Here is a 19,375-nt window from a genome sequence, read left to right as displayed (position 1 = left end):
CTAATTATTTTAAAAGGGAAGCGCGCAATACTTTACCCGTTAACACGTACATCCGCCTTTTCTTTTCAAAGAAAAATAATAAATAAATTATATTATAATATTATTAGTTTCTCATTTAAATTGTTTTGCAAAAATACCCGGATTACAATCTTCCTTTCACTTTCGTCACTTTTACTTTGTTTCGCCAGCCTCTTAGGAATTGAATCCCATCCGGATCCAAATTATGGGGATCCCAGTATCCTCATATCTTAGCCATTCATCGTGGATCATACGGTCAGAAATTATTTGATTTATTTTATTTAAAATTAAACACAAATAGTACATGACGAGAACTGACCGCACGATATGAATCCGGAGAGAATCCTGCAAACTTTTAATTCATGTCAATGCTGTTTTTGTCATTAGTTCCGTCTATTTTGCTCACTAGAAGTTTTTTGAATTTGGTACATTTGCACCAAGTTTTCTTCTCGTAACTCAATTATCAGAATTTCAAACATTTTCTAATTTTATTGCGAATATAACTTTTAATAAGAGAACTTTAACGAACAGCTCCCGATACTGTTCATTTTAAAGAAAAACCACATTTTTACACTAAAAAGTTAATCATAAGCATTACCAATACACGAGGGAAACAAAGTTTGAAAATTCTATTTAGAGAATCAACATAAATCAGTATTTACAGATTAATGACTAACTCCCATCACCTGTTCTAACTTCTGAGTGAGTTTGCACAACAGTTTCTACCTACGAATCTTAACTCGACGCAAAACTCGATTATCTCCCCGATTAAGGACACGTTGCACTAGCTCCGAGTTCCCAACTCCACCGGCGATGAATAAAATAACCAGCTTCCAAATCCCACTCGGTTAATTCACTGGTAAAGCTTATGTAACTTCATCAGAGGCGGTCCAAGCAATGAAAATCTTTGTTAGAGCTGCGCAGCCGTATTTCCCAAGAGAAGAGCGTCTTCCAGATGGAACAAGAGAGAAACTTCGGAACCATTTCCGCTCCATGGTTCATTTGAACAAGGGATGCAATTCCGGACAAGGATGAAGAATGATGCAAAGCCACCTCTCAATTACAAGTGTGGAGAGATCGATATTCGGTCATTTTTAAGATTAATATGGTCCTTCGGACCATCCAATTTATCCTGCAATGGTGCACGCACAACATGCCAAGATATCAATTTACTGGTCATATATAAAAAACTTTCAGTCTCTAGTTTCCATTGAATTCTATGAATGTTGAATGTGAAAACTTACCATTAGGTATATATCATTGAAAAGGTCTGACGTATGAATTTCGTACAAACGGATGCTCAAGTAGCTTACTAGCTAACGGTCTCTCTGCAGGGTTCCTACGAAAGCACAAATGAAGGAAGTCCTTTCCCTCTGCAGATAATGTTTCTGGTATATCCGGGATGGTGTTTAGAACCTTGAACATAGCTTGAGGCTGGCAGAAGGAAGACAAGATGATGTTAAAAACTTCAAAAGCAACAAAGCTATTCTCGAACAGCATGAGGCCGGATTTACACTGTACACATGGAACTATGGGCAGTTGACAATATTCTGAAAAATCCGAAACTATGATGAACAAAATATGACAAGTTTCATCGTGAACTTACTCCTGTAAATTCACTCCACGGAGGTCTTCCATTGAACATCTCAACAATAGTACAACCCAAGCTCCATATATCGACGGCCAAAGCAAGATCAGGAGCAGCACTGTTCTGCATTGCAGCCCTTATCACCTGCATGAAACAAACTAAGCGTTTATAATTTATATACAGTGCGTACAGGCCATCTACGAATTTGTAACGATGATACGATTACCTCAGGAGCCATCCAGTATGGACTGCCCTTCAAAGAAAGATTGTACGATTGCCCATTGAGCTGAATGCAAAAAGTAAAGTTAAATATGAAACCCAGAAGAGTACCGCTGGGAGGCCTTACAGAGTCACATGAATTGGATTGGTCAAAATTTGATTTGTCAAGTTTATGACAGGAGCCAAAGCAGAGTAAAGGTGTTTACGAAAGTTAATTACTCACATGTTTTGCCACCCCAAAATCGGCAAGTTTAACAACGCCTGATGCATCAACAAGCAAATTTGCACCTTTTATATCTCTAGAATAATCATTGAAACATCATCGTCAATAAAGCAAAGAAAGCTACAACGGAATACAACATGATCCAGCAAATATGCACCCTTTATATCCCCAGAATAATCATCAAAACATCATCAATAAAGCAAAGAAAGCTCCGATGGAATGCAACAATGATTCTCCAAACGTTTTTCCCATTTTAACTGGCTGGTAAATATTAAGAATCTCTACAGTTTATATAAATCTCTTTGAAGAAAAACATTTTCCTAAGGTTATTCTTGTCTCATCATTTATTGAGACGTGGCCATTTGTGAAGTAACAAGCTCCTTTTAACAGATCAGTGATGTCACAGTTATATAACTCTGCTACTCAAGCATCACTATCACCTGTGAATTGTCTTTGTGCTGTGCAAAAAAGCCAACCCAGAGAGGATATGGCGAGTAAAATTGCGAACTACAGATTCTGTCATAGTTCCAATATGGTCTTGGACGTATTTATTAATCGATCCAGGATGAACATATTCCAAATATATGTAGAAGTGATCTTCAGTCTGCATATGCATAAACAATGCTCTCCAATTTAGCCAAACTTTCAAGGATTCTTAATAAAATTTCACATGTAACAAAGATACTCACCATTTCACTACCATAATACTGCACAATATTTGGATGCTTTAGCGTGCGGAGGACTTTAATTTCCTGCAACGGGTAGCTAGTAAGAACAGTTCTAGAACATATTAAAGATGAACTGGAAACATAGAAGGCTACCACAGAATGTCAGTAGCATAGTTGAGCATAGCTGAAATGTAATTTGATCGAATGTGAAGAGATGCACTCCACAATGCTGTTCATTGTGCAGGTGTCGGATATGAGGAGATGTACTATGAAGGTTTTTTACCTTCCATCTTACAGAAATAATCAACCAACTCATTTTTTCCCTATGATCACAGTGCTAGTGCATGTTACATGCAAAACTTTCCCTAATTCGGCAGTTTTGGTTGGTCCAGACAAACCTAAAGGTAGACAACAATAAGCTACAACTGCTCTATGAATTGAAATTAGTAAAGGACTCCAGAAAAAGGACCTGCTCCAATTGCTTTATACATTCAGCAGCTTTAGGATCATCAGGAATAAGATCAACTTCCTTCATTGCACACAAGGCCCCGGTTTCTCTGTCATATAATTAGAAAATTTTAACAAAGCTAAATTCAAAAGAACAAAACAAAATAATGGTCACTGCAGAACAAAGTCAAGAGAAAGTAGCACAAAGCTTCCGGGGACTAGCATACCGGTTGGTTGCGAGATACACACTACCAAAGGTGCCGCGCCCAATAAGTTTTCCCTTCTGCCATTGACCTTTCATTGATAATAAGGATAGAGCTTCTGCATTGTGGTGCATAACAGATTGCTGTGGTGGAGGTGGCAGAGGCAAAGGGTGGGCACTGACTTGACCACTACTTTCAGCCCTCTCTAAAGAAGGCAAAAGAAATGCATTTCCATTTGAACTTTTCTGGTTGAAGCATGGACTTCGAGATGTAGGAGAATGGGTGGGACTATGAGCAGGTCTATTTGGTGATAATCTTGGAGGAAAGACATCCAGATTTTGATCGTGGGGAGCCCCAAAAGAATAAAAAAAATCCCCAGCGGTGTTTGATCTCCTGGGGCTAACTGCAGGACTTGAAAAAGCACTTGTTGGAGCACTCCTGCTCATGTTGCAACTTTCATATTCGTGTGGCGTTCCCCTATGGCAGTTGCCTGAACAATTAACGGGTGAAGTGGGAGCAACAAGCAGAGGATAACTATCGACAGTTTTCGATCTTTGGGGACTAAAAGGATGGCTTGATATACCATTTGCCTGCGCTTTCCTAGAAAGAATATTCAGACCCAAGTTAATAAAGAAACCCCCACCATTGTTAGCATCTTGGGAGAGTGCCCCTCGACGATTGTTCGAATAAGAACTCACTGGTGCTGATGATCCTCCTGAGGTTGTGGCAACTTGACTAGAACAAGAACTCAGCGAACCGCCACCATTGTTAGCATCTTGGGAGAGTGCCCCTCGACGATTGTTTGAATAAAAACTCACTGCTGCTGCTGATCCTCCTGAGGTTGTGGCAACTTGACTCGAATAAGAACTCGGCAATGCCGATCCTGAGCTTGTGACAGCTTTACCTTTGACCTTCCTAGTAGTTCAAACAGCAAAAAACCACCCCAGCGATGCATTTTAACAAACACATAGTAAGCACTTTATCAGATACCCACGAACAAAAAATTAATGAATTCTAAGGGCTTTTCTTTTACCTGGGGCCAAAGAACCCATTTTTAGCAGATTCAGGTTTCCGGATCACGGGAGATTCAGGAAGGGGCAAGGGCTGCGGAGCCGGCGCAGAAGACCAGTGGTTTGACTTGGACCCACCACCCGGCGATCTTGACTTTTGGGTCGAATAGTCCGGCGAAGCGGGCGAGGAGTAAGACTTCTCAGGGAGGTAGAAATCCTGGTTGTTGATGTGGCGGAGCTTTCTTTGCCGGGTGAGCCGCCGCGGGCTCTGCTCGCAGCTGCCCCCACCACCACCACTGTCCTGTTTCGGAGCAGAAACAGAGCAAGCAGCAGCTGAAGAAAAAACAGGGGAGGAGGAGTTGGAGGAGGGGGAGGTTGTAGCTCTGCAGGGTTTGTGATGAGAAAACGAGGTAGAAGGCATTTGGGCTTTCGAGAAATGCACTTGTTGCAGAAGGCGAAGTTAAAAGCCGTCGTCTTGAACTTGAAGTATCTCAGAATCTCAGATTTCCAAATGTGAAGTTGCGGAAGCGGAAGCAGCAGCGTCGTTTCTCGCTCGCTTTGATCAAACAATTTCGTTTGAATTAAAATTCAAACATTTGGAATTTTTATGGTCAATGACTGGGAAAAAACAAGTACTCGATATAATCCTGCGAATTGAATTCATAATAATCTGATTAGGAGATGACTAAATGCGAGACTTTTGAGGCTGTCGTCGTCGGTGGTGTTGGAGGGGTCGGGGAGTCCGTTAATAAGAAGAAGACGACGACCCAACGAACGGTGTGCGTGCGTGTTTACAATGTCAAAGCACGCGACGACCTTCTCGTTTCCCCTTTTTTTATTTAATTTAATCTAAAAATTAATTTAATTTAATAAAGATTAATTAAATTTGAAAAGCACTAATATTGTTATCATTCGTTGCTGTTTTTGAAGGTAAATGTTTTTTAAGGAAGGAGGACGAAGAAAGTTGAAGATGTTGTTGACCAAAGCTAGGATACGCCGTATGCGTACGGAAAGGCGTAGTTGAGTTGAGTTTGAGGAGCTGAGTGGAGGAGGACTTTGTCAATGTATTTCTGAAAAACGACTTCAAATTTATCATTTTGCAGTCCAGTTGATACCGTGTTTCGGTGTTTACTGTGTTCTCCTTTGACGATTTTAACTTTTTGGGGGAAACAGCCAAACTCGCGTAGGAGAACAATTTATATAACACGAAATTTGTAGTGATTTATTTGTGTCATGTTAGTTGTTTATCGCTTTTTTACTCGTAAATGAGTTCAACTCTTCCAATTATTTAGAGTAATTTAGAACGTTGTATTGTCTAAGACAATTTTTATGTGGCTTTGTGTTTTGAGTTGTGAGTTGGACTGTTTAATGAGTTTTGTCTTTGATTTTTTTTTTTTTTTCTTGGTAGAAACTAGGAATGAAAATCAGGGCAAAGATGCCAGAACGTACACAGAAGCCAACAGCAAGGCAAGCTAAAACAAACCAGCAGAAACCAGAGTAGAGGGTAACAATAATGAGTTTTTGTCTTTGATTGTAAACAAAATTTGTTACGAGTTTATGAGGAAAGTGAAAATTTTATATTGAAAGGAAAGTTAGTACAATTTTTATGTTTGTTTTATCAAAATATATATATATATATATTTTTTTTTTTTAAATTTTGAATAACCCTATGCTTTAAATGTTGGTCGAATCACCATTATGTAAGTCTCACATATATTCTTTTTTCGATAGGAAATACACATTTAAAAAGAAAGCAAACAAAGTTATAAAAATCTCAAAACCAATCAGACCGCGCCTAAAACAATAGGAATTTGCCACAAAGGCAAGGTTGTCATTTTCTCATAATCTTGACTTTACCTTTTACAGAATTTTTTTCACAAAGCACTTAAAATTTGTATAGAAACAGTCCAATGTCATGCATGTAAAATATGAGAGATTTTTCAATGTGATCGGCACACAAGGTGATACACCACATGTCACTGTACAAATAGTGGGATAATGTATTAAAAAGTTAATAACTTACAAAATAAAAATTTTCACCACTTACATAAAAATATATGATGTACCATTCATGTTCCTATCACAATAAAAAATTTCTCGTAAAATAGCTTAATGATGAGTATAATTGCTTGAAGCAATGTGAGAATTGCCGATAGGTTTAGTGTTGGAGTACCAAAACCTCATCGTCGTCAACCCGACAACGCAACAAGCACCCTACACCTGGCAACTGAGGCAAACAACGTTGCTTGACTTTATATACATTGATGCGATTTCGTGTCAAATTTTGGTTTTGAATGCCAGGTACATAAAATAGCCTCCTCCATCCCTCCTCCTCACTTTCTGTCACGCTTAATCATAATATTGCTGGTCACTTGGTAGTCATCCTGCTGTGCTGTCGGGTCGGCTTTGGATTTGCTTATCATCCCCACCTAAAAAGGAGATTTTTGCGGAATTCCTCGCACATGAAATTGAGCACAATTTTACACGGATCATTTGTTTCTTGAGAAGAGGTGAGAAGTATGCTCAATTTTGTGGATGCAAATTTTCTCCTCTTCGATCTTGAACGATTTTGTACCTACAAAACAACTAGCACCTTAGGTTAAGGCCAAAAACCTCACGCGCCCACGATGAATGGGGGGGCTTTGGCCGAAGAACCTCCGATGCCAAAGTTAGAATTTAGAGAGAAAGAGTGTTTAGAGAATTTTGGGATTTTTGCCAAAGTGTTGGAATTAGTTTTTTGGTGAGAATGGGAGTATATTTATAGGGATAGGAGGTGGCTAGGGTTTTTAGGTTTAATTAGCCAATTTATTTGGCTATTAAACATAAGATGAATGTTTTGGTGGTTTTTGAATTTATTGGGTAATAAAAAGGAAGAAATGGTGAAAAAGGTAGAAAAAAGTGATGGATTAGGTTTTGAAATGGGGATAGCCGGCCATGTGGTGTTTTAGGGTTGAATTGGATGTATTTTGTAGTTATTTGGATATAATGGATGGTTTAATTGACAATTAATGGGTTAATTAGGCAATAAACCCATTAATTAGCCAATTAACATAATTTAAAAGGAATGTGTTTGGGAATTACCTTGTAGAAAGGATTTGATGAGATGGACTTTGAATTGTTACCTATTTTGGGCACTTCTGTCTTGGTTGAAAAAGGGTTGCCTGCTGCTTGCGCGTAGGAACCTCGTTGTACTGCAAGGGTATTTTTGTCATTTTTGTCAAAAAATCCACGTGTCGCCCTGTGAATATTTTTGGCTCCACAAATGCCCCCACACCTGTTGGGCTGCTCGCAGAAAAGGGCAGCAGGTGTAGAGATCTTCTTGCTTTAGGAAACTTAGGACTGCTTCCTATTTTGATGTAGATTCTCTCTTTAATAGGAAATTAGATCCTTCTAGGAAAGAGAAATAAATTTCTCTCAAAGCCTATTTAAATCCACCTTAAGTGGGTTATTAAATCAACTTTGGAGAGCGATTTATTCTACCCTACAAGAGAGAGATAGCTTAGAGGATATTTGTTCCCCCTCCTCTGGCAATCTTCTACATCTTGCCCGTGCAAAGGACCGTCTTTCGTTGATTTCTTCGTCTTCTTCGTGGATAGTGCTACCGCGGGGCAGCCGTCGGGGTGGTGCGGCACGTTGGCTGGCATGGGCCAGGAGTCGACTCGGCATGGGCCGATGAGGTATTGTGGCAGGGACCACTGCTTTAAGCTGCTCGACTTGGTTAGAACCAAGGGCAGCTTGTGTGGCTGGGACCTCGGATTGTGGCACTGGGGCGCAGTGTTAGGCAAGTCACATGGCTCATGTCTTTTTAGGCTTTTGGACATGACTCGAGCTAGGCTGGCGATTGAGAGAAATGAAGAGGTTGCGAACCTCATGAACTGCTGGAATGTTGGGTTGAACTTCCCTGCTAGGTACCACGAATGACGTTGGCTACTTTAACTCTTTTCGTCAGGAGAAACGTGGGCTGTTCCCAAAAGATGAGGGGAATAGGATCAAAGAGGATGCACTGGCTCGTCCAATCACTGTTGTGGATCCTGCTGCAAGTGAAGGTGGGAAAATGGATCTTCTCTGCTTGCTCAAGAGATGCCGGCTGAGAAAAAACCAAAGACTTCTTTCGCTGCTCATGAGGGTCCGCTTGCTACCAAGAGGTATGTGATTGACATGACTTCTTCCAATGGGAAGAAATGTAAGGCTGCTAGATCTGAGTATGTGGCGTCTTCCATGTTGAGAATGGCTAGTACAATTGTGGATAAGATTACTCAGCGTAAAGGTTTTATCATGCCCCCAGTGCCGAAGTCTGTACCAGGACGTTCTTTGGGAGCCAAGTCCGGTTCACCTTTGTAGAGACTTGCTATTATGAAGAGTGGTAAGGTGGACTCTGCTGCTAAAGTGGCGCCAAAGCCTGCTCCCTTTGCTGCTGAGATTGATTCGCCTCAGATTCAAGATCTTAAGCTTGCAATTTCTGAGCTTCGTTTCGCTACTTATGCTAAGAAGAGAGTGGATGAGCTTCTCTATTTCTCCGGAAGACTTGCTTGCTTTTACTTTTAAGGCTTCCATTGGTGAAGTAGTTGGAGAAGTTAGTGCCCAGACTGGGGCAGCCAGGGGTGAAGCGTCGGATGATGCCGCTGCTAAGAGCGTTACGGCTGTTGAAGGTGTGGCGACTGAGTAGTCGTGGGATGTCCAAGCTGCTGTAGTGTAGTATTTTAGGTAGCCTTTAGGATTTTCTTTGTTTTTCCTTGTAGCTTTTGTTTTGCTTGAACTCCTTCGGCCTTTGCTAGTTGTTTATAAACATGTTTTCCTTCGTTTTTCTTCATCTTCACTTCTTTTGTTCATGCCCTAACCTTTAGACTTGATAGACCAGTGGCAGGCATGCTACTTTTTTATAAGCAGACAAGCTCGCGTAGCCTATGCAGCCGTAGGTGTTGGTGTAGAACTTTGCAAAGGTGTTAGCCATAGGGTTGGCAGCCGGATGCCTTACTTACAGAAGCAGACAAGTCCGCGTAACCACTAGGCTGTTAACCTTGACTTTCTTCAATTTCGTAGGTTGCGTAGCAAGTATCACAACACTTTAGGACTTGGTGTAGGTTGTTCCGCGCTTGGCAGAGGTGAAGCTTATCGACTACGTAGCATGTCAGCAGTGGATAAAACTTCGTATATGCGCGCTAGCTTGTTTAACCTTTCACAAGAATGTGCGGTTGTATAAGTCTAGCGCGGCTTTACTGCTCGAAGGGCAAGCCGTATGCAGTCTTTCAGAATCCGTAGGCTACCTTAGTGCACTCGGTAGCAGCTTTAGGATTCCAGGGCAGCCGTCCATCGGATGTACTGCGTAATGTGCCATCTCCGTCTCTAGGGCCCGGTTCCCCACGGATTAGGCCAAGAGACCCAAAATCCTTCAGTTAGCTAAGCCTTGAAAAAGACCATTGCGGCTACTTCTAGGAATCCCGGCGCAAGCCATCGTGCATCTAGTTATACTAGGGCAGCCAGGCTCATCCACGTCTGGATATTCGGAGTGTAAAGTTTATTCTCCCGTCTTGAAGAGCTGACCCATATGGGTGTCGGGGAATTAGTTTACCTTCTCGCACTAGAGAGCAATTAGTTTACCCTCTCGCACTGGAGAGCATGGTTGGTCATTCGGGGGGCGCAATTCCTGCGATGGGTCCCTAAGAAGGGCGCAGTCTTCTTTTGAAGTGCCGGAGTGATCAGTTGTTGTAAGCATGCAGCCGAGCCAAGTTGTGATTACTTCTAAATTCCTCATTGAAAAACGAGTGAAACGAACGAGAACTTAGCTGTAAGGTAGGAACTGCATAACAACTGGATAGTCTTCGACTTGTGAGGTGGTGCCCGTCGAACTTCTTGAGTCTTCGGGCTTTGATGTAGTGGGAGGTCACACATGGTACTTCTTCAGATTGTAGGCGCTCCACTACTTTTCGATCTTTTTATCGTTTCATGGTAGCGGGGGTATAATTACTCTTGCCGCCTATTCTGCTGAGCTTGTACGGACCTTCTCAGATGAGATCCATCTTTTTGGATGTTTCGGCCTGCCTATTGCCTTGAGGATATCTCGGCATGGACATATGCTGCTTGATGCCATATTTTTTGAAGAACTTCGCCAAATCTTTGTCCACGAATTGCAGGCCGTTGTTGGTGACGATGGTTTAAGGGATGCCAAATCGGTAAATGATGTTCCTCCATATGAAGCGCTCTATGTCCGTCTGAATCGTGGTCGTCATGGGCTCTGCTTCCATCTATTTGGTGAAGTAGTCGGTTGCCACTAACCACGGCTGCTCGCGAGCCTTTGTAGTTGGATGCGTCGTTGACATGCGAATGCCAGAAATCTCCATTGAGGGAATATGTGCGGCTAAAGTGTGCTCGACTGCCTTCGGGGCATCGTTGGGCCGAGTTGTTGCTTTCATCAGAAAACTTTGCATCTGCCAGGGTCTACGCCTTTATCGTCGCGCGTCTGGATTGGGCAAAATAGTACGTCATTAGGATGATTGCATGCGTTTGAAAGTAAAACTTGTGCTTCTGGGTTGCAACAACTATCGCCAAAGTTAGCTTTTGAATTTTTAATAACATCGAGGAGAGCTTTTGAACTGTAGAATACAGGTAACTGTGGAATACAGGTAGTCGGGCCCCCATCTCTTCTCGCATGATGGTAGAGCTTATTGCTACTTTAGATACCGTCAAACATGTGAATAAGTCCTCCGCTGCTTCTAGGGAGGTGATGTCGGGTACTTCTTCAAGTCCTTGAATGTGCATTGGCAAGCCTCATCCCAAAGTGCATACTTCTCTGCCAAAGCAAAAGAGTCTGCCAGAGTTAGATCTTCTTTCATGATCAATTTTCTGAATAGCGGGTGGTCTGCTGGAAGTCCTTTTTGGAAGGCTGCTCTAGCTATCGAGTCTTTGCATCCGACTATTTTTGCCTTCTCTACTTTGAACCTCCTCACATAGTCGCGAAGTGACTCCTTTGGGTTCTTCTTGACGTTGAACAAATGATCAGATTTCTTTTTGATCGAGCGATAGGATGAATATTCTTTGGTGAAAACCAAAGAAAGTTCGTAGAAATTCCGGATGGATTGTGGCGGCAGGGTGTAGAACCAATCTTGCTCCTCGCCTTGTAGAGTGGTGGCAATATCTTGCACATAAGCTCATCATTGTTTCGATAAAGGATCATTGCGCTTCGGTAGCGCTTTAAGTGTCTATCCGGGTCTTCATCCCTTTTGAAAGATGTGAAATGTGGCATGCTGAACTCTCGTGGAGGCTCTGCCTGCTCAATCTCCTCCGTGAAGGGTGACCTGCTTATGTTGGTTATGTTCCGTCGTAGTGCCTCGTCGGTGACCTCGTTGCGTTGGAAATCATGCAATCGCTTGGTCAAGAGTCTCTCTACTTCTTCCTGAATTTGCCTTTGTTGGGGTAGCGGAGCTCTCGGCTGCCCCCAGTCATGACTAGCTGGTCTAGGCTGCTCTTCCATGTGTTTGGCTCGTCTATGCCGCGGATGCAGTGCATGTGATGCGTTCCTAGTAGGCGAGCGAGTTCTTCGCATGCTGCTGGTTGAACTTGAGCTGGATTGAGTGACTGATTCTCTCCGTCCGTCGTGCTGCCTACTCTGATGTGAGGTGGAAGACGCTCCTTGTGGGCTTAGCTGCGAATAGACACTTTGCCCGGAAGGTTGTTCATGTTGACTATTGGAGTATAACCCCAACCGTGAATGTATGCTCCTCCGTGGGCCTAGTCGAGAGTGCATGCTCCTTCGCGCTCTAAGACGGGAATGTACACTGCCCAAACGTTCGGCTCGTGGCTGCTTGCCGGGACGCTGCTGGAAATGTCCGTCTGCCCTTGTCCTACTTCGGGATACCTCGTCCGGGGCACGTTGGATCCCAATGTGTTGCAAAAGTTGATTCACCAAGGTTGTCTGTTGCGCAAGGGAGCTCGTCAACTTTATGACTTGTCGAGACAAGTGTTGTTCGCCATTTGGATTGGAAGAGCTTGGAAGGAATGCGCCTCCTTGGGCAGTGGAAAGGTGGTAGACTCCGGGCGCGAGATTTGAGTTGGGAAATGTCAAATCCGCGAAAAAATGTGGTGAGAATGCCCCCGGCTCGATGGTAGGTCCGGATGGTTGAGATAGTCTTGGGCCGACTTAGGCTGCTTGGAAAGCCACGGGAGCAGGCTGGGCCGTGAAAGTGGGCTGCTCGAAAGAAGCAGGCTGGACCACGGGAGTGGGTTGCTCGTCGGGAGCAGGCTGGGTCACGAGAGCAGGCTGCTTGGCAAGAGCAGGCTGGGCCACGGGAGTGGGCTGCTTGGCAGGAGCAGGCTGGGCCACCGGAGTGGGCTGCTCGACGAAAGCAGGCTGGGCCACGGGAGTGGGCTGCTTGGCAGGAGCAGGCTGGGCCACCGGAGTGGGCTGCTCGACGAAAGCAGGCTGGGCCACGGGAGTGGGCTGCTCGTCGGGAGCAGGCTGGGTCACAAGAGCAGGCTGCTCGGCAGGAGCAGGTTGGGCCGTGAGAGTGGGTTGCTTGACGGGAGCAGGCTGGATCACGGAAGCAGGCTGCTCAATGCGCGGTGCATGTGAATGCGAGGCTTGGGCTTGGGTCCACGTAAACTTGGATGGCACGGCTTGGATCGTGGTCTTGGTACCGTGAGCCTTGGATGGCACGGCTCGGGCCGTGGTGAAGGCTCCATGGACCTCGCCACGAGTGGTTACCGAAGTAGCCACCGCGGTGGTTCCCATGGTGGCCGTGGTGAAGGCACCATGGACCTCGCCGTGGGTGGCTACCGAGGTAGCCACCGCGGTGGTTCCCATGGTGGAAACTCGTGGTGGTGATGCCACTCCCCTTATTGTCTCATTTTGCCTCACGGATCTCCGGGCCGTGGTGAAGGCTCCATGGACCTCGCCACGAGTGGCTACCGAAGTAGCCACCGCGGTGGTTCCCATGGTGGCCGTGGTGAAGGCACCATGGACCTCGCCGTAGGTGGCTACCAAGGTAGCCACCGCGGTGGTTCCCATAGTGGAAACTCGTGGTGGTGATGCCGCTCCCCTTATTGTCGCATTTTGCCTCATGGATCTCCGGGCTGTGGTGAAGGCTCCATGGACCTCGCCACGAGTGGCTACCGAAGTAGCCACCGCGGTGGTTCCTATGGTGGCCGTGGTGAAGGCACCATGGACCTCGCCGCGGGTGGCTACTGAGGTAGCCACCACGGTGGTTCCCATGGTGGAAGCTCGTGATGATGATGCCGCTCCCCTTATTGTCGCATTTAGCCTCACGGATCTCCGCAATCCCATTTCTTGAACATTAGAATTTTCACTTGTGGAATTTTCTAAATTTCTAGCCATTATATTTTGCTTATACGTTTTATCAAAGAACCTTTGCAAGTAAAAAATTCTAATAATAAGAACGTATGAAAAATATTCAAATGGACTAGAAAATAAAGAAAAAACCTTTTTGTGCGAGAGTCTTCTACGAGCATGGATTTCAACTCTCAATGAAAGCACCAATTTGTGGATGCAAATTTTCTCCTCTTTGATCTTGGACGATTTTGCACCTACAAAACAACTAGCACCTTAGGTTAAGGCCAAAAACCTCACGCGCCCACGATGAATGGGGGGGGCTTTGGCCGAAGAACCTCCGATGCCAAAGTTAGAATTTAGAGAGAAAGAGTGTTTAGAGAATTTTGGGATTTTTGCCAAAGTGTTGGAATTAGCTTTTTGGTGAGAATGAGAGTATATTTATAGGGATAGGAGGTGGCTAGGGTTTTTAGGTTTAATTAGCCAATTTATTTGGCTATTAAACATAAGATGAATGTTTTGGTGGTTTTTGAATTTATTGGGTAATAAAAAGGAAGAAATGGTGAAAAAGGTAGAAAAAAGTGATGGATTAGGTTTTGAAATGGGAATAGCCGGCCATGTGGTGTTTTAGGGTTGAATTGGATGTATTTTGTAGTTATTTGGATATAATGGATGGTTTAATTGACAATTAATGGGTTAATTAGGCAATAAACCCATTAATTAGCCAATTAACATAATTTAAAAGGAATGTGTTTGGGAATTACCTTGTAGAAAGGATTTGATGAGATGGACTTTGAATTGTTACCTATTTTGGGCACTTCTGTCTTGGTTGAAAGAGGGTTGCCCGCTGCTTGCGCGTAGGAACCTCGTTGTACTGCAAGGGTATTTTTGTCATTTTTGTCAAAAAATCCACGTGTCGCCCTGTGAATATTTTTGGCTCCACAAATTTCATTTGATTGAATAGTTTGAACAAACTTTAAAAATTTATGCATAACATTTTACCACACTAACTCTATCACTTGTAAAAAAAAAAAAATTTATTTTTCTTCGTTCATATATTCATACGAGTTGCTACTCATGCATGCCAAACTTTAATAATTCATGTCACAGTACTAAAATTCTTTTTTTTTTAATTCCTTCAAATTTCTTTTAGTTTTCTTGCATCTGATATTTGACGTATAAATGGATTGGACCAAAAGTTCACATTGAAGTAGCTAGAATACTTATTAAATTTGTTACTCATAATATTCGAAATCAAAACACCCCATTATAATTTATAAGTGAAGAAAAAGTAATACTTGACAATAATATTAAATAACAGCAGTAATAGATCAAGTTTTAAATACAATTTGTGTTCATCATATTCACACTGGGTTATGTCACATCTCGACATGGGCCCCACCACATACCGGACTCGACTCCATCGTAGCATAATATTGTCTGCTTTAGGCCCCGACCACGCCCTCACGGTTTTGTTTATGGGAACTCAGACGAGAACTTCCCAGTGGGTCACCCATGTTTCTAGGAACTCACACGAGAACTTCCTAGTGGGTCACCCATCTTGGGATTGCTCTCAAGCAAACTCGCTTAACTTCAGAGTTCCTACAAAACCCGAAGCCAGTGAGCTCCCAAAAAACCTCGTGCTAAGTAGATATGAGAATATACATATAAGGCTTATAGCCCCTAGGCGATGTGGGATCGTACAGGTTATCTTTGCCGTTGTATTTAAAAATTGTATTTTAATACAAGTTTTAAACAAATACAATTTAAATACAAGTTTGCCTTGTTTGGGTATCTTTGTGTAATTTTAGGATACTTCTTTCCGTTTGGATTCCAACAATAAAAAATGATTTGGGTTCTAGGGGACCAAGATATAAGGGCCATTACGATCCAACATCGGCCATCCGTACCCCAATATGAAAAATCATTTCATTTTGATCCAAGATAGATGGGCCAATAGAACAATTTGCTTTTCTTTTTGCACTCAATTTCGGAAAAAAAATAACGTATTTTTTTATTTAAATTATTTTGGAATATCGCTCAAACCATAAAAAGTATTAATAAAAAATAAAATTAAACCAGTAAATAATAAAAGTATTGAGATATCGGCCAATACCAGTATTCGTTATAATAATGATTAAACCAATAGAAAAAATTAATAATTAATTTTGAAGTTGCAGCCAATTTATGTCATTGCCACATTGGAGTTGGCATTTCGGTTGGAGAACATTAATATGGTTTTTTTTTTACTGTTATAATTTATGTGGACATTTTGACATCTCCTTTAGAGATGCTCTTAAGCAATCAGATGGTGAAACCGGATGACCCAGTTACCATTAGAATTTTCGTTCAAAAAATCCCCATTTTTCTATTGGTTTAATTGTACAACTAAAATCAAGGGTTTTGTGCATGTACAAATGGATGTTCAAGTAGCTCAGCAGCCGAAGGTCTCTTGGCAGGGTCCCTCCGAAAGCACCAATGGAGGAAGTCCTTTCCTTCTGCAGACAATGTTTCGGGAATATCTGGGATTCTGTTCAGCATCTTGAACATAACTTGAGGCTGACAGATTCAAGACAAGGAGATGTTAAAAACCAATAAACATGATCTGACTCACACAGACTCCTCTTCCGTCAAGTCATCCTGTACGCGCATAGATTAGCTGCATATTTATCGCGTACAGGATGACTAAAGCGGTCATCCTTATTACAACATTCGAAAAATCATTTTATCATTTACTTACTCCTGTACATTCACTCCAAGGAGGTTTTCCTGTGAACATCTCAATGATGGTACAACCCAAGCTCCATATATCAACGGCCAAGGATAAATCAGGATCCGCGTTGTTCTGCATTGCAGTCCTTATGACCTGCACAAAAACAAAAGAGGCGTCAGTAATCTATGTGCGATGTACATGCCATCCGAAATGTATAGATAAAGATAGTGCAATTACCTCAGGAGCCATCCAGTTCGGACTGCCCTTCAAAGAAACATTATCTGATTGCCCATTGAGCTGAATTGCATCAAACAAGTTGACTTTTCAAAAATAAATTCTTCAAGAGATTATGTTTACAGACATTAAACATGATATGAGTTTGCGGAATTAATTACTTACGTGTTTTGCAATCCCAAAATTGACAATTTTAACAACTCCTGATGCATCAAGACGCAAATTTGCACCCCTTATATCCCTAGAACAATCACCGAATCGGAACTTCATTCAGTAAAGAAAAGTATGCTTATGATCAATCAAGAATGCAACATGATGCTAATAAAATAGCACTGTATGAAGTAGGAAGCATTACTCTCACCTGTGAATTATCTTCGTGCCATGCAGAAAGGCCAGCCCGGAGAGGATGTGGCGAGTGAAATTGCGAACTACAGATTCCGTCATAGCTCCAATATGGTCTTGGACATATTTATCGATGGCTCCGGGCCGAATATAAACATACTCCAGATATATGCAGAAGTGATTATCAATCTACATTTGCGTAAAGAATGCTCCCCAAGTTGAGTAAAACTGGCACAGATTAGTTTTCAGTAAATGTTCACATGTCAGAAAGATACTCACTACTTCGCTACCATAATACTGCACAATATTTGGATGCTTCAGTGTACGGAGGATTTTAATTTCCTGCAAAATATTCGGTTGGTCCAGTTAAACCTCAACTGAAGGCAGAATTATTAAAATAACTGCAACTCCCATGTGAATTTACAAAAAATAAAAAAAATAAAGGACTCCAGAAATGGACCTGCTCCAATTGCTTTACACATTCTGCAGATTTAGGATCGTCAGGAATGAGATCAACTTCCTTCATTGCGCACAATGCCCCGGTCTCTCTGTCATATGACTATAAATTGTTAACATGTTCAAAACAAACTGTCAAATTGTCAATGCAGAACATACCGGTTGGTTGCGAGATAAACACTGCCTAAGGTACCCCTGCCAATAAGTTTTCCCTTCTTCCATTGTCCTTTAATAGATGATACTGGTAAAATTTCGGCATTGTTATGCATGATAGATGACTGTGGTGGAGGAGGCAGAGGCAAGGGGTGAGCACTGACGCGACTACTACTTTCAACCCTCTCAGAACAACTCTCTGTGACTGCAGTTCCATTTGAACCTTTTGGGTTGAAGCGTTGACTTCGAGACGGGGGGTTGTGAAGAGGAGAATGACCAAGACTACGAGATTGTCCCTTTGGTAATAACCTCGAAGGGAATGAATCCTGATAGTGATCTTGGGGACCCCCAAAAGAAGGTAAAGGATCTGCGGCCGCATTTGTTCTTCGGGGGCTAACTGGAGGACTATAAAAACCATCCAGAGTGTTTGATCTTTGTAGGCTAAAAGTATGGCTTGAGATATCATTTGCCTGAGTTTTCGTCGGGAGACAAAAGTTAAAACAACCCCCACTAGCATTTTCATCTGGATGAATGCAGCTGCAGAAAGAAGCCAGCGGTACTGATATGGAGGTTGTGGCAACTTGATTTTCGCCCTGCCTTCACAAAGCAAAACACCAACCCTTGTGTAAGAACACATAGTAAACACTCACAAATACCCACAAACAAGAAGAACGTGATGAATTCTAAGATGGACATAAAAAGGCTTCTACTTTACCCTTGTTTAGGAACCGCGTCCGGTCTCTGAATCAGCGAAGATTCTGGAAGGGGCAAGGTTTGTGGAGCAGCAACAGGCCCAACACCCCAATCCAGAGAGTGTGACTTTCGGATTGAATATTCAGGGAAAGTGGCCGAGGCGCGAGAACCCAATTCCGGGTTGCTGTGGCGGAGCGTCCGCCTTGGGCTCTGCTCACAGCAGCCGCCGCCACTGCACTGTTTCGAACCTGAAACACAGAAGAAAGTAGAAGAAGACATCTGGTTGATTGAGAAATCTAATGTTGTTGTTGCTGCTGTTGTTGGTTGTTACTCTTGATTGCTGTTGTTGGTTGTTACTGTTGTTTGCTGTTCAAATTAAATTTAAAGACTTTGAATTTCACTCGTGATTAGTTCACTTTGTTCGTTGAATTGAATTCAAAACTATGGAGTTATGGTCAATAGCAGTCGGCTCAAAAAGGACAGACCGAGGTTGTCGATGCCCTTCTAGTTCTTCTTCTTTTAAAATTTTGGTTACCTTTTACCCGCTATCTCAGCCAACGGTCTTTAGTCTTCACACACGCTTATTACTTTCATTCTTTGTGGGGTCAACAATGCTTAAGAAAAACGGGTAACGTGTTGTGTAAGAGAGAAACTCAACAATGTCATGCTATTAGACTATGTCTTGATCGTAAGAAAAAATTTTAGAAGGATCGTCTGCTTGCAGATTTGGATATAGTCAAGTAAATTAAACAACAAGGCTTAAATTAATAATCAACTGACCGCATTGTTTTTATAATTTCCATTATTCAACTAATAGGTTTTAATAGTGCGGATTGGCTGAGCTTTAGATGAAAGCAGAGGAAGATGTTGGTTTGGTGCAGTTTTGTTATTAATTGTTCTTGCGGCTAATAACATAACACAAAATAAATATATATAATGAATTAAATTCCTGATTCATCGCCGGTTTAATATTTTCAAACTAAGCATCGAACCAAAATTAATAATAATAATAAAACTGCACCAAACCGACCTGACATGTGATTAAAAACAGCGGTTATGGCAATTATTCAATTTTTTAATTAAGAAAAGACTATCATTTAGTACAAACTGACGTCTAATTTTCAAGTG

General features: G+C 42.3%; 3 protein-coding genes across 4 annotated transcripts; all 3 read right to left on the bottom strand.

Annotated features, from left to right (window-relative positions):
• Window positions 1-565: 565 nt before the first annotated feature.
• Window positions 566-5,157, bottom strand: LOC126604518 (mitogen-activated protein kinase kinase kinase 5-like). The gene is made up of 10 exons (XM_050271796.1): window positions 4,400-5,157; window positions 3,391-4,281; window positions 3,186-3,273; window positions 2,738-2,800; window positions 2,489-2,652; window positions 2,049-2,124; window positions 1,833-1,892; window positions 1,625-1,750; window positions 1,263-1,452; window positions 566-1,150 (listed from the first exon to the last, which is right to left on the bottom strand). Exons 1-9 carry the CDS (start codon window positions 4,795-4,797, stop codon window positions 1,276-1,278), a joined length of 2,043 nt encoding a protein of 680 aa, XP_050127753.1. The 5' UTR covers window positions 4,798-5,157; the 3' UTR covers window positions 566-1,150; window positions 1,263-1,275.
• A 7,141-nt stretch (window positions 5,158-12,298) lies between these two features.
• Window positions 12,299-13,809, bottom strand: LOC126604521 (uncharacterized). Of its 2 annotated transcripts, none has more exons than XM_050271798.1 (2): window positions 13,465-13,809; window positions 12,299-13,056 (listed from the first exon to the last, which is right to left on the bottom strand). In XM_050271798.1, the coding sequence occupies exons 1-2, from the start codon at window positions 13,702-13,704 to the stop codon at window positions 12,511-12,513; spliced, it is 786 nt and encodes a 261-aa protein (XP_050127755.1). In that variant the 5' UTR covers window positions 13,705-13,809; the 3' UTR covers window positions 12,299-12,510. The 2 variants fall into 2 exon arrangements, with proteins under 2 accessions (XP_050127755.1, XP_050127756.1); XM_050271799.1 differs by lacking the exon at window positions 13,465-13,809 and adding an exon at window positions 13,261-13,332.
• Window positions 13,810-15,875: 2,066 nt separating this feature from the next.
• On the bottom strand, window positions 15,876-18,729 carry LOC126604519 (mitogen-activated protein kinase kinase kinase 5-like). The gene is made up of 9 exons (XM_050271797.1): window positions 18,270-18,729; window positions 17,561-18,151; window positions 17,406-17,493; window positions 17,225-17,287; window positions 16,965-17,134; window positions 16,769-16,844; window positions 16,607-16,666; window positions 16,397-16,522; window positions 15,876-16,215 (listed from the first exon to the last, which is right to left on the bottom strand). Exons 1-9 carry the CDS (start codon window positions 18,524-18,526, stop codon window positions 16,051-16,053), a joined length of 1,596 nt encoding a protein of 531 aa, XP_050127754.1. The 5' UTR covers window positions 18,527-18,729; the 3' UTR covers window positions 15,876-16,050.
• Window positions 18,730-19,375: the final 646 nt, after the last annotated feature.

The sequence above is a fragment of the Malus sylvestris genome, chromosome 15 (genome assembly GCF_916048215.2).
Source record: "Malus sylvestris chromosome 15, drMalSylv7.2, whole genome shotgun sequence".
Taxonomy (NCBI): domain Eukaryota; kingdom Viridiplantae; phylum Streptophyta; class Magnoliopsida; order Rosales; family Rosaceae; genus Malus; species Malus sylvestris.
The sequence above is the reverse complement of the archived record's forward strand: the minus strand, read 5'-3'. Positions and strand labels throughout refer to the sequence as shown.

Excerpts from the sequence above, each read along its gene's own strand:
- LOC126604518 (XM_050271796.1), bottom strand. The coding sequence starts at position 4,797 with ATGCCTTCTACCTCGTTTTCTCATCACAAACCCTGCAGAGCTACAACC. Across the intron at positions 2,653-2,737 it reads AGTATTATGGTAGTGAAATG|ACTGAAGATCACTTCTACAT; the intron begins GTGAGTATCTTT and ends ATGCATATGCAG. Across the intron at positions 2,125-2,488 it reads AGCACAAAGACAATTCACAG|AGATATAAAAGGTGCAAATT; the intron begins GTGATAGTGATG and ends TGATTATTCTAG.
- LOC126604521 (XM_050271798.1), bottom strand. The coding sequence starts at position 13,704 with ATGGCTAGAAATTTAGAAAATTCCACAAGTGAAAATTCTAATGTTCAA. Across the intron at positions 13,057-13,464 it reads CGGTAGCCACTCGTGGCGAG|GTCCATGGAGCCTTCACCAC; the intron begins GTCCATGGAGCC and ends ACTCGTGGCGAG.
- LOC126604519 (XM_050271797.1), bottom strand. The coding sequence starts at position 18,526 with ATGTCTTCTTCTACTTTCTTCTGTGTTTCAGGTTCGAAACAGTGCAGT. Across the intron at positions 17,494-17,560 it reads GTTTATCTCGCAACCAACCG|AGAGACCGGGGCATTGTGCG; the intron begins GTATGTTCTGCA and ends GTCATATGACAG. Across the intron at positions 17,288-17,405 it reads GTGTAAAGCAATTGGAGCAG|GAAATTAAAATCCTCCGTAC; the intron begins GTCCATTTCTGG and ends AATATTTTGCAG.